General features: G+C 38.4%; 1 protein-coding gene across 2 annotated transcripts in view; it reads left to right on the top strand.

The window, feature by feature from the left end:
• Positions 1 to 14,634, top strand: part of STAB1 (stabilin 1) — a 119,382-nt gene that overhangs the window by 92,499 nt on the left and 12,249 nt on the right. For both annotated transcript variants that reach the window (XM_039353898.1, XM_039353900.1), the window contains exons 50-57: positions 372 to 431; positions 3,251 to 3,427; positions 4,717 to 4,803; positions 5,943 to 6,089; positions 6,758 to 6,817; positions 10,141 to 10,327; positions 12,601 to 12,750; positions 13,993 to 14,097. In XM_039353898.1, coding sequence (XP_039209832.1) covers positions 372 to 431; positions 3,251 to 3,427; positions 4,717 to 4,803; positions 5,943 to 6,089; positions 6,758 to 6,817; positions 10,141 to 10,327; positions 12,601 to 12,750; positions 13,993 to 14,097 — 973 coding nt within the window. The remainder of the gene's footprint in view (positions 1 to 371; positions 432 to 3,250; positions 3,428 to 4,716; positions 4,804 to 5,942; positions 6,090 to 6,757; positions 6,818 to 10,140; positions 10,328 to 12,600; positions 12,751 to 13,992; positions 14,098 to 14,634) is intronic.

Raw genomic sequence — 14,634 nt, 5'->3', positions numbered from 1 at the left:
ACTGCGTAACTGAAGTAAAATCTGTTAGGGCTGCTGTGTTGCACACAGTTATCTGCCACTGAATATACTTCAGAATTGCTGTATGGAGGATCATGTCATTATCTGGATTCAGGGCTATTGCAAAGCATCTTATCCTTGTGTTTTAAACAGGATACACGTGATATAAGATTTACTTGCCAACTCTGTGTATTACAGCTGCACGTGCACATTTTAGATTGCCAGAAATGGGGAAAAAGGCAGCTTGTTTCAACATTAGATGTAAAAATTAGGCCACATCTCTTCCATGCACCTTCAAGCAGGCATGATGCTTTTCTGATCAGGCTCTGGAACTGGGATTTTATTGGCAACTTTTCTGATTGATTGCTTTCCAGAAAACCATTATAGAGGTCTCAGAGGCTCTTGGATACAATACGTATAGCAGGCTTCTAAAGGTAATTGAACATTCTCTTTCAGTTTCAATCCATAGAATGAAACATAAGTGAAGTAGTCCTTGAGTTGAGCTTGACCACTGGTAATTTCATGGATACATGTATGTAATTTCCCTGACAAGGATGTGGAAGTGGCTTGCTGTCATCTTTTTCCAATTATTATTTTTAATTCCCAAACATAGCTTAGAGCAGGGGTGTCAAACTCAATTTCATTGAGGGCCACATCAGCATTGCGGTTGCCCGCGGGGGGTGGGGGTGGCCAGAGGGGGTGTGGCCTACTGGGTGGGCGTGGATGGAGTGGGTGTGGCCTACTGGGTGGGCGTGGCCAGCTCTACATTGTTCGCATCAAGGGGGCCTGTGGAGGCCTGGCAGGAGTGGGACAGATCTGAGGGTCTCTGGCAGAAGTGGGTGGGACCGGGGCAAGGGCCAAGGCATGGTGCATTTCTTCATTCCTCACAAAGGGTGACACCTCCCCAGCATGCACCCAGGGGGTGGGGCCAACATGGCAGGGGCTGGTTCCCTGCTGTTTCTGGATGGCCTTGTGGAGCTAAGATTGATTGAACAAAATTGTACATTGGCTCCCGGCCGGTCTGGGCCAGGGCCAAGGCAGTGGAGGCTGTTCCCTCACTGTTTCCAGGATGGCTTCGCAGGCCACATGAAACCACTTTGCAGGCCGTGTCCGGCCCCCAGGCCTTGTGTTTGACATGTCTGGCTTAGAGCCATGCAGTTTCCTGATAGTCTCACATCCAAATCTTAACCATCACTCGCGTAGCTTTTTAAGATTAGTCAAAGTTGACTGTGTGCTGCCATCTAGTCAGGTTCATATTAAAACCCATATATTAAAAATACAAAATAATATAATTTTAAAATTTGGTTCAACATGCATTTCAGAAGTGGGATTTGAATTCTGATTAATTGGATAGGGGTTTAACTTTTAATAGAATTCAGGTCTGAAGAGAGAAAACATTATCTACTTCACTCACGGCTACAGACATATGGATTAATGGAGATGGTATAATCTCAGCCTATTTGGGAAATAGGGAGTTGGTATAAGCCTATTTGGGGAAATTCAGATAAATAGATAGAAGGAAGACACTTCACATGCTGTCCTGGATCTATTTCTGTTAGTTAAGAGAGTCTGTATATTTAACAGAAAAACAAAAGAAACTTGTCTCTCTTTTTTTCTTGCACTTCCTTCTTCTCAAAATATCTTAGACAGAAGTGAGTCTTTTCTACCCTCATGTATTTCTTAGTAATTCTTGGCAATGTATATTAGCATTCATTAACAGCTGGGCTAACTCCATGCTCTGCATCCCAGACAACTATATTATGAGCATTTGTTTTAATGTGACATTCTATTATTTCCTTAGAATTCTTTCAACACTCTGTTGTTGTTCAGGAGTACATCCTCTCACAAGGTCTTTTTGATTAATTCTAATCTCCCAACAAGTATTTGTTCCTTGCAGAATCTTTTTAGATCCGTTGTTGAAACATAGAACTCTGAAGGCTTCATAGCTGATAATGTTCCTCCAAAAATCTTTCAAGACCCTAAACCTGATGTCAACGCTGCTAATACTGAATATTCTTGCTTTGACAAAATATGCAGAACTGTGTGGTATTTTTAGAGTTAAATCAGGTGGCAGGGAAAGGGGAGGAGAATATAAGGAAAGCCCAGGAAAAAGAAATGGAAGTGAATCTTTGCCCTCCAAGTTAATTGGAAGATGTGAATCATGACCTCAAAATAAGGGTGGGGAAATGTCTGGAATGTTATGTGCAAAGGAAGGGAAATTCAGATCTTAGCATTTCTACCATACTGTGCTGACATCTCTGTAACACTAATAAAGGCTTTTTAGGTTAAAAAAAAATGCCTGAAAGTTCTTTAAAGTGTTTCATTAATCAGACACATGACACCTATCCTAAACGTGGGCAGAAAGTAGGCTGGGATGGATGGGTAGATGTTTGGGTGATTTGCAATAGATTAGAAAAGCTCCCAAATCCCAATGCTTTAACCATAACAAAAGCATAAAGCTGTTCTCATGAGAAACAATCATTTTTTGACATTCTGTTTTCTCTGAATCAAATGCATATAGATAGTGTAATGTTCTTCAAACACTGCTTTCACCTTTAAGTATTTACAAGATTGTAGCCTATTTATGTATTTATTATCACTCATTCATTTTGTAACCAGCCTTTCAAAGTTGCTGAAAATTAACATCCAATAAAGCAGACACAGTCATAAAATAATCATAACAGGAACTGTTGCAATCAACATACAGGTAGAACACGGTAGCCTTTTAAAAAACACATTAACATTATGATTTATTAAAAGGCAGACACTGTGAGCTGCAGTTTGTTTCATCAGATGTACAAAAACTTTGCCAGCCTGAAAAAATGCTACCAGATTTTTTTTATTTTGGCCACCATAAGTGCCTTGCATAGCTTTCTTTCCCTATACTGAGCATTGTACAGCATATCAAAATCCACATTTCTAAACCAGACAGGTTAAGACACAAAGGGAGCCTGCTTTGACGAAAGGAGGAAATTTTGTAAAGCCCAAATGGCTTAAGACATCAGGCATCTGTTTTGCCACGTTTCACTCATTCCCCTGCCCTAAAACCCTCCAAAAATAATCAACCCAACTCCCAGACTTGTGGATTACATTCCACTCAACAGCACGAAGGTTCTTTCCATACAAACTATGATGCAGCTCCCCTATTTTTTCAAGACTGACATTTGGGGGAGTTGGGGGTGTTGACCAGTTGACAGTAATTCTCTTAGCTTTGTGAAATCATATTATTTTACTGTTCTGTATCTCTATACAGGAAGCAGGATTTCTTAGTCTGATCAATAGTACCTGGCATCAGCCATTTACCATGCTGTGGCCAACTGATGCAGCCTTTAATTCTCTTCCTGCTGAAATGCAAAAATGGCTCTTTCACAAAGACCACAGGAGCAAACTGGTTGCTTATCTCAAAGGGCACATGATCCGGGATATAAAGGTAAACCCAAGGTTGAAACAAGGTTAAAGAAGCTCTGCTGGACCCAGTTTGCCAGAAAACGCATCTCCTTTTCATGTCATTTAAACCTGGCTAGAAATTGGTTTTGATTTAATAAGTAAACTACTTAACCAACATTTTATCTGATAAAATCTGTGAGATCTGACTGTGGGAGAGAAGTTGCTTCTGGCCTTAGCTTGCTTATTCACTGGAGATGTGCCAAAACTGAGCAATCGCAAGGAGGAAAACTCAAATAGAGAAAATCTTAGAGCAGCTGGTATAAAATCGCATTAAAAATGCCCTTTTATTTTATCAATGAATTACTAAATTATAATTTTATTTATTTCTTTTATAGTTTTTTTAAGATTTAGATGGCTGCCCATCTCAAATTGACAACTCTGGGCATTTTACAATGTTAAAATGAAAATGATTGGTCATCATCATTGCTCGGGCATCTACAGGTGCCAGCTCATTCATTCTTTTAAATAACATGGGTAATTTAAGATGCATTCTAGCTCTGTAAAACAGAAGTTAGTTCTGTAAAACAGAGGGTGTATTTCAAGAGGAAACATGCATATCTGTTAAGCATGACTTCACATATTTTGAAAAATATGGATAGAGGCCATATTTTTCAAAAAGTTTGTTAAGGTGTCTATCTCAACATTGTTTTTCTCTGATGTTTAATTTAAAAAAAAACTTCGAAGAATAGTCAGGACACTGAGCAAGGATTAGGACAGGGGTCTCCAAACCTAGCAACTTGAAGACTTGTGGACTTCAACTGGCTGAGGAATTCTGGGAGTTGAAGTCCACAAATCTTCAAGTTGCCAAGTTTGGAGACCCCTGGATTAGGATTTCTTTTTTTTTTTTACCAGCACAAAATAGATGAGGTAATACTCAAAATGGTGTGGGATTCTTTATCCAGATGCTGATTTTCTCTCAGTGTTTCATATGATCATGCATTTATCGTATCATGGACTCACAGGGAAATTTAGTCTCAGCAAGATCTTTTGCAGCCTTAAATGAGACCTATTCCTATTTAACCTTCCTGAACATTTATCTTCCTAGCTGATTCACTGCCAGAAACATTTATTGTCCGAAACAAAGTTTATAATAACAGAACACAAAAGGCAAATGAGGAAATGAGTTTTCATTATTTTGATGAAAATGAAACCTTCCCCAATTCCTGTTTATATGTATGATAAATGAAACATAAGACACAACCTCTCCAGATCTATTTTGGCCAGCTTGAATTTGTGGAAAATCAATCATTATTTACTGTTTTGTTGTTCTAGGTCTTGGCTTCCAAACTGATAGAATTCTCGTCCTTGAGAACTTTGCATGGCTCATTGATTTCATTTAGCTGCAGCAAAACACAAGCAGTAAGTAAGCATTCCTTTAAATTGAGGCCACAAGAGGACAAACTGTACAATACTGTCGCTGCCTAAATAGATTTATAAAAGATATAGATAGTCCTCACTTATGGACTGCCTTGGGCAGCACTGTTTGGAATTATGAAGGTGATGAAAAAGTAACAGTTAGTAGTGTTCCCCTGTGCCTGACTTGTTATTTTTTTCCTTTGTCCTCTCACAAAGAGATTGCTTTTGTTTGCCTCCTATGCAGTTTGTTATACAAATAGCTGGTGCTAGTGCCTTCATTTCAATGAGTATTCCCTATTGGGTGCCTGCTTACTCTCCTGTAATTCCTTCTTCTCCATTTAATGTATAGACAAACATTAACTCCCTTCTTGCTAATTAGCCCAATGCTGGGTGAACATTCCTAGTAATGGAAGAATAGGGCTGTAAGATTGCCTTTCATGAGTCAAGTTCCAGAAACTTTCCACCTACGTTTTGGCTCATACGACTGTTTGGGGACATATTCTTTCTGATGCTCTAAAGCAAAGGAAAGCTGAAATAAAATACAAGCATAGTTGTCACATGATTTCAGGATCAAACTCCTGGCTATGGGCAGAGTTTGCCTGCAATATTGCATTCTAACCACTGTGCCACCATGACATTAATTAGGGAAGCTAGGGAAGTTGATCAAGAAACAGAGTATCTGGGAGGCAGAGACCAAAGAAAGTAGGATGTGTATAAACATTACAGCAACTTTTTGAATACATCTTGAAGTAAATATATGGGATTATCTAGGCATTCTGGGAGCTGTAGTGCAACAATCTTGAGGATACCAAATTAGGAAAGGAGGCTGCAATGCAATTAGGAGATTAAAAGAGTGTAGCAACAGACAGGATCTTACAAGACTGACTTTTAAAAAGAGGCTACAAATGGGATGTTTGTTCAGGTTGGTAAATGTGATTAGATTTACTGTGTATAAAGTTTATATCTTATAGATGGAGGGGTTGCAGAAACTATAGTGCTTCTGATCTGAGGCAAAAAAAGGTAAAAAGGATCAAGAAGCAACAGGTGATAGGGCTGAATTTTGCATATTAGTCAAAACCAAAAGCCTCCAATATTCGTCTTCTGTCTTCTGATTTCACTTTTACCGCTTCATTGGTTTGCAGGGGGATATTGTGATCGACAATAACAATGCAAGGATTGTCCAGCGGTATATGGAATTCAATGTGGGCATTGCTTATGGAACTGATCACCTTCTTGAGCCTCCAAATTTGGGATCCCGTTGTGATGAGTTTCAAACTATTGAAATTTTAGTGAGCACTTGAATTTTAAATATCAATGTTTACTGATTTAGATAATTATCTTCATTTTGTTGATTTAATACCATTAAAGGATTCTCTAGACAAAAAGAAGTCTTTGTGAAATTTCTTATAATAATGTAGACAGTGGCAGCCAATAGTTTCTCCATGCTTTTTCCATGTTTGTGGAACTTACTTTCCAATTATAAGTCGCCTTATTGAAGATATGAGCAGCATATAAATTTAATAATAATAGAGCTGTTCTTTTTTTAAAAAACCTTCAAAACGCTTCTGTTTCTATTGAACTGTACAATTTTTTAAAAAATTATCCCTCTCACCATCATGGCAATTTAATTTAAGGTGAGATTGTATAATCTGTATGTATTCTACTTGTTTTGCAAGATTTAAATTCTAAAACACTGATAAATACATAATATGAACACCCCAAAGCATCTCAACATTGGGGACAGGGCCCAAAATGGCAGCTGTGCTAACCATGACACTGTCATCATGAGTTTAGTAGCCATAGTGCAGTTCTGTGGCCAAAAATGTGGCCCAACTCTGCCTGCAAATAGGTTGCAGCATTTGTGAGAAAGAAAAATTTAACAGATTTTCAGATGAACGTTAAAATGGCTTCTTACATACTTGTTTATCTTTCCTGCTTTCATATAATGTCTTCTCAGAATGCTCCATGCGGTCCTTGTGGCTTTGAGAAATCCTGTCCTTTTGGATCAGTGGACATGGTAAGCCTCCCCAGAGAAATGGTGGATTCACAGTTGACAAGATGTGGATAATAAACAACTTGATGGTGGTTTACCAAGACATTTTATAATCAAGCATCTGACAGGCACAATGCATGCCCTTAATCCCAAACAAGAGAGGACATACAATGGATATAGAAATTCTATACACCCCTGTTAAATGCCAAGTATTTGAGATGTAAAACAAAATTGTTTCAGAATTCTTTCCATCTTTAATATAACATAGAAGCTGTACAATTCAGCTGAAAAACAAACTATAATCTTTTTTGGGGTGTATGGGAAATAATAAACTTACAATACTGTGGTTACATAAAAATGCACAGCTAAACTAATACTTTCTTGAAGCACCTTTTGATTTTATGATGGCATTCAGTGTTTTGGGGTAGGAGCCTGTCAGTGTGACACATCTTGCCTTGGAAATCTTTATCCACTCTTCTTTGTAAAACAGCTCCAAATCTGCCAGATTCCAAGGGCATATCCTGTGCTCAACCCTCAAAAGGCCACCCACAGACTTTCAGTTGGGTTCAGGTTCAGGCTAGGCCATTCCAAAACTTAGATTTTCTTCTGGTAAAGCCGTTCTCTTGTTGATTTGGAGGTCTGCTCTACGTTGTCATGTTGAAAAGTGAAATTCCTCTTCATTTTCAGCATTTTAGCAGAGGCCTGAAAGTTCTGTGCCAAAATTGACTAATATCTGAAGCTGTTCATAATTCCCTCCACCTTGAGGCTCCAGCTGAAGAAAAGCAACCCCACAGCATAATGCTGCCACCACTGTGCTTCACTGTGGGTATGGTGTACTTTTGTGATGCGCTGCAGTGTTTCCCAAACTTGACAATTTTAAGGCATGAGGACTTCAACTCCCAGAATTCCACAGCCAGCGTTGCTGACTGTGGAATTCTGGGAGTGGAAGTCCACATGCCTTAAAATTGTCAAGGTTGAGAAACACTGATCTAGTGGAAGCTTTTCAAGGCCACAAGCAGAAGGTGTTTCCCTCACAGATGATCAGTTAGAACTGAAGAAGCGTTGCTGACTGTGGAATTCTGGGAGTTGAAGTCCTCATGCCTTAAAATTGTCAAGTTTGGGAAACACTGCGCTATACTGTTTTTCTGGCAAACATACTTTTTGGAATTAGGGTCAGAAAATTCAACTTTGGTCTCATTAGACCATAACACATTTTCCCACATGCTTTTGTTAGACTTGATGTAGGTTTTTATAAAATGTAGCCAGGCTTGGATTTTTTATTTCTGTAAGAAAAGGTTTCCATCTTGCCAGCCTACCTCACAGTTCTAATATATGAAGAATAGAGAGATTGTTGTCACATGTAGTACACAAGCAGTATTTGCCAGAAATTCCTGCAGCTCTTTTAATTTGGCTGTAGGTGTCTTGGCACCCTCTCAGACCAGTATTTCTTCTTGTTTTTCATCAATTTGGGGGGAACATCCAGTTCTTAGTAATGTCACTGTTGTGACATATTTTCTGTACTTGTTGATGACTGTCTTAACTGTGCCTCATGGTATAGCCAATGCTTTAGAAAATAGTTTTTTACCCTTCTCCTGACTTACACTTTCCTGCAATGAGATCCTTTTAATGCTATATAAGCTCTTTGCAGTTCATAGCATTTGCTGTAAGAGGCAACTGAGTAAATGTCAGAAAAATCCTACTAAAACAACTGAACTTTATATGGGTTTGATCAGAGTCACTTTAATTGATGGCAGGTGTGTACCGAGTACTATTTATCATCAGTTTGAATACAATTGGTTAATTCTGAACACAGCCACATCCCTACTTATAAGACAGTGTGAACACTTACGCAGCCACATTATTTGATTTTTTTTATTTTTATTTTTCCCCCACTAAACAATTTTAGTTTGTTTTTCAGTTGAATTGTACAGCTTATATGCTATATTAAAGGTGAAAAGAATTCAGATGTGGTTTATCTTGATCTAATTTTTTTACGTCTCAAAAAACCTGGTGTTTTAACAGAGGTGTGCAGATTTTCCATATCCACTGTATATATGTATATACATTGCCATCTGATATATTCAGAGTCTCTGGTTTAGAGTTATCCTGATATGAAAAATAAAATTAGTAATATACCCGGATCAAAAGGTAAAGGCATCTCCAATTCTAGGGCATGGTGCTCATCTCTGTTTCTTGGCTGATGTAGTTAGCATTGTCCAAAGATACTTTTCCGTAGCCATATGGCCAGCATGGCCATATGCCAAAGGCACATGAAACCCTGTTATCTTCCCACCAAAGTGGTACAGTATTAATCTACTCACACTTGCGTGCTTTCAAACTGCTAGCTGGGCAGGAGCTGGAGCAGGAATGAGATTCACTCTGTTGAGTAGTGCTCGGGTCTTGAACCTGGGTTGTTAGCTTTCCAGCTGAGCCACTGCACCCCCAGACCTGGATCAAGCTTTAAATAAAGGTATATATCTTCTATTAGAAAAGAGTAATAGCACCCTTCCAAAACAGTTTGAAAAATGTCCTTCAGATCTTGTCCAAACCCAGTGCCTCTGTATAATAACAGAAGTCCGATGAACTTCTTTAAAACCATATTATAGTAGTCCTAATTAAGAGTGGCAAAATGATACATCATTCAGTCTGTGATTTGAGTCAATAAAGCCAGCAAAAGGAAGGAAAAGATGAGCATAGAATGTTTTGGTAAGAAAGTTGGGAGGTGCTCTGATAAACTACAGGGGGGAACCTAGTTGCAATCAAATAAACTGACATTTTCAGAGCATTTGAATTACAAAATTAGATACTGACAGGAGAGTTGATGCAATATGATTTTTTTTTAAAAAAAGGCATCTATATTTGAATTTCTGCCTATTTCCAGAGAAGAAAGGTCTTGAGAAGTTTCATTCTCTACCTGGAGATTCCCAAATCAACTGAGATTTTGGACTTCTAATTAGGACACTTTATTTCACCTTGTCACCATGATAAAGGAGAGAAGCTTGCTGGGATCATAGCACCACTGGCTTTTAGTGGTGTTCTAACTTCACAATGCATCCTGATTTCAGAGTTATGCATCTTTTGTAAACAGTTCTGTCTTGGTCATATGAGGAATCCCCATCCGTTTGAGGACTTTTGATACAAAGAGAGTCCTGGAATTCTGAGTCAGAAGAAGTGACGGGGCACCAGAGTTTTGCCTGTCCATTAGTTTTTCCTCTATGTGCTCCAGATTCTTAGCACATAGGAATAATAGGAAGAAGTTCCCACATACCTTGCAAATTGAATGTATACTTTCATTTTAAGAATCAAATTTCCAGCAAAAGGCAAAAACACTTGTCTTTTTCCAATAGGGAAAAATCCGGACTTGCTATTATCAATATGGCTCTTTTGAGACTTCATGGAGGAACTTAAGGCCGAAATATTTTCATGTGCCATCCCCTCAAAACCGGTTTAGAGAACAGGGATGCAAGAGAACATGCCTTGCCACTAACTGGGTACCCCTATGTTGTCCAAATCACTATGGAAAGAACTGCCAGGGTAAGGAATATTTCTTAAAATTCCAGATAAAATAATATGTTTTTCATTCCTAACTTGGTAATTATAATACATGGTAATAGCAGTTGCTAAAAATAACACAACAATTTGTTTTACCATCTATGGAGGTGAAATGTTCTTGTTAGGTCTCACATCTAAGGTTCTGAATCCTGTAACTGAACTACGAGGGCAATTCGGAAATAAATCCCTATTTGGTTATCAATGACAGACATTCGCAGATACCAAACTTTTATTATTCACGTTAGAAAACTACAATCTTACATTACTGTGAACCAACACCACATCGGAAGTCAGCATGCCCCGACGCATGTTATGGATGACTCGTCTGAGTTTTCGTAACTTTTCACAGTAGACTTCTGAATTGATGGTCGAACTACGCTCCATGAACTTCACTAGCAGTACTCCTCTGGCATCTTCACATTTGGCGGGATTTTCTATGGTACCACTTCCGGTGTGGTGTTAGTTCACGATAATGCTTGCCCGCACATCATTAGATGCACACAAGAACTTTTGAACCAGTTCCATTGGGATGTTTTTGATCACCCCCGCCTATAGCCCAGATTTGGTGCTAAGCAATTACTACTAAGGAATTTCAAACCATGTAAGACGTTATCACAAGTGTCTCAATTTGAATGGCGATTATGTCGAAAAGTAATGTAGGTTTTCTAATGTGTATAACAAAAGTTCTGTATCTGCGAGTGTCTGTCAATAACCAAATGGAGGTTTATTTCCAAATTGTCCTCATATATCATTATTTCTAATGCTCCTTTGAATTTGATATACATGCTTAGTTTTCTGTGCACTGCCATTCACCAAAATGAGAACATATCTTAATATTCATACACTTAATATCTTGAATGACTTTCACTTTTCCTCCCCCTTGCCAAAAATATCATTTATCTTCTTGTGTTTCCATAGCATGGTAAGAAATAAAACAACATTTCATGGATTTTCCCATTATCTCTTAGCAATGCTTAAATGCTGAATTGCAACCAATGCTGGACCAAATCAATAAGCAAATAGCTTTTCCTGATTTTCATAGAAATAGTTATGTGCACTGCAGTACTTTTGCATTTTCTGTGTTGCACAATTCTTAGTGCATCGCAGTAGATTCTGCATCTAACTAATCTTGAAAACATGGTTGTTACTTAAATGGGAAACTCCTAAAATGCCAGACATATAGACATATAAACCTCCTAAAGAAAACAAAGGAAAACCACTTCATGAAAATGACCTGTATTTAAGGGTGAATTTGTCATTTATCTTCAATCTTGGACCTACATGCCTGTGACTACAATGGAACTCACTCCCTACAAACTTTGCTTAGAATTAGAGCTTCAGATTAGTTAGGTTCCCTTATTCTGACCTCATATGATTATAGATCTGAAATCTGACTATTCAGGGAGGCATTCACTATTCACTATTATTAATTCCATGGTTTACTTATTGTCCAAAATAAGGTGGTTACTACATAAAGGACATTCTGGGTTGTCCTAAAGTCCAATTGCTCAAGGCTTGGCTAAACACCAGAAGAGGCCATGAAATGAATGATCATAACCACTACTATGGCTAGTTTGCCTCCTATGGATAAGCTTGCAGGTGTGAAACCGAACAAACTAGCACTTAGGCTGTCAGGATTACTCTGTAAAGTGTAAATCCCTCTGACAAATGCATGTTATTCAAAATAAATCAGTAAAAACCATTACTATACATGGGTAAATCTATGCCAGGCAGGATACATTAAAGGATGTGATTAACTGGCAGACAGACAATGATAGTAAGAGGCAGAACACCCTTATAGCATCATGTGAAACATTTCTTTTAGAATGATAGAAAGGTAATCAGCAGAAAGTTACCCTGATTTTTAAAAACAGAATTATTAAACAGAACTTTATTCTTCATCTTCCTAGGTTTGTTTTTTTTAACAGTACATTCTTGAAAGAAGCTACCTCTAATGATAATTTTAGATGGGTGCAATAACTGGCAAATTGCAAACAATTACAGTGATTGTGCCTAAAATAACTGCAAAGCACTGGAGAAAAAATAAAGGATTATACATGCCCAGCACATAAAGTTTCAGAGATGGAGGAAGCTATTTAGCTGTAGCTTATTAAACAGGTGTTTCTAGGAAATGGATAAAAGTATATGACCAAATAGACAGTGGTCTCTTTGGAAAGCCTGTATGACTTCATTCATTCTTCATTTCTCAAGCAATACATCTGGTTGAAAACATGTGTCGGTTTTGCCTCTTTCAGTGTGTCCCGGAGGGCTCGAAGCACCATGCCAAAATCGTGGTACATGCAATGATGGGCATAATGGCTCAGGACAGTGCAATTGTAATGCATCTTTTGTTGGAGTGGCTTGTGAACTCTGTGCTCCAGGGTACTATGGGCCAGACTGCAAAGGTAGGACAATGTTTTCAACATAACAAAAGCTTGTAAATTAGCTCTTCCTCACTATTTGCCATGATGGTACCATTTGCACTGTCTTTGTAATTCCTATATATATCTTCTGCATCAGATGTCCAGGGATATTATACTAGCGATTTCCCCCCTCTTCCACTCAGTATATATTTAGTGAGGGAAAGGATGACTTTTATGAGATATCTGCATGATACTGTCTTGAATGTTTTGGGTGATGGTGTGCTTTAGGATTTGACAACCCTGACCTTATTGACCGTTGCCTTTTTCATGTGTTACCCACAATTCTAAAAGTCATTTTCATTTTTTTTAATGAGCTACACCTTGTAAGATTCCTGCAACTGTGATTGAATGATACAGTTGTGCCTATAGGACAATAGGGTGATGAAAAGTAATCATTTTTAATAAAGGCATGTTGCTGGTGCTCTAGACAGACATATTTTGGCACCTATTATGGTTTGGCTCCTCTTCTGATTTTGTTTGGAATTTCAATTAGGTGCCTCTTGTTTCCTTTTTTTTTTCTTCGAGTTTTTGAACTTCACACTTAGGGTTTTCAACTCCAGATTTTTTTTTTTTAATTTCTTGGAATTTTTCACCCTATTTACATCAGAAAGTTACATTTAGCCCCTCCCCAAGCAGGTGCACTGGCTCACAGAGTAAGCCATAACTGCTTTTCACTTTTTTATTGTGTTTTGGAGGAAGCTTTTCCATTTTGGCATCCACTAAAATTTGGCACCCTTCTCTACCTGCTTGATCTAAACCTAGAACTGGCTCTGTTAATAGCGAAATTGTCCTTTGGATACACTCAACACTTTTTGTTTCTCATTTTCTGCCTCATTCCCTGAATGATTTAACAGTTATTTCCATGTTCTCATTGCAGGGTGGAGGAGTGGTGTGTTCCCCACCCCCTCCTGCTAATAATCTTCTTTCCGTCACTCTGTGATTTCCCTGCCATTACATTCATTCAGGTGTAGGAAGACATGGAGGTTACAGGTTGCCAGAAAGGATTTACAATGAAAGATAAAATACTCAAACATCCATTGGTGACTTAGTAAATTACTGCTTATCAGGACATCACTTAGATGTTTTATCCCTTGATAAAAAAAAATAAATATGAGGAGGAATGGTCAGGTAAAACAGGGGCTTGGGACAGCTCCATACACCATGCCCACTATGCACTTCTTTTCTTAGCTCAAGATCATGATTGTGGCTTCCTTTTCATTGCAGAGTGCAGTTGTTCAGGAAATGGGATATGCAACGAAGGGCTGCTCGGAAATGGCTTCTGCTTCTGCTCTGCGGGATGGACTGGAGAGCACTGTGAAACCAAACTAGGTAGAGCAAATCTCAGGGCTGGCACACGGCAAAAGTACAACTCAATAGAACAGCATTTCCCAACCTTGGTGACTTTCAAGTATGTGGACTTCAACTCCCAGAATTCTGTTCAGTGGCCATGCTGGCTGTGGATTTCTGGGATTTAAAACCCACACATCCAGAACCGGCCATGGTTGGGAAACATCGCCCAAGAGAAAGGCCCAGTGGGTCTTAGCACATGGCTTCATTTCTCAAAAAGGTAGTAATGCTTTTTTTTCTTTCTTGCCATCATTCCACTGATTTTTTTTCGTGGATTTTCGTGGATGTATGATATTTCAGGCATGTGTAATATCTTGGGAAGCACTAGAGGAGGAAAAAAACAATTCAACATATCTGTAGTATTTTAGCTTTGTTTAATTGAAGAAACTGATTTTTTTTGTACAAAATGTAATATTAAATTTCAAAATGTCACTATCAGCATGCAAGCTAATGTATTTTTGAAATCACAGGGTTTCGGGAGTTCCTATACATATTGGAAGAATTCTGCTCTCTCCCTTA

Source organism: Crotalus tigris, unplaced genomic scaffold (assembly GCF_016545835.1).
Source record: "Crotalus tigris isolate CLP2741 ecotype Arizona unplaced genomic scaffold, ASM1654583v1 scf7180000018537.1059022, whole genome shotgun sequence".
Classification (NCBI taxonomy): domain Eukaryota; kingdom Metazoa; phylum Chordata; class Lepidosauria; order Squamata; family Viperidae; genus Crotalus; species Crotalus tigris.
This window is presented reverse-complemented; position numbering and strand designations above follow the sequence as displayed.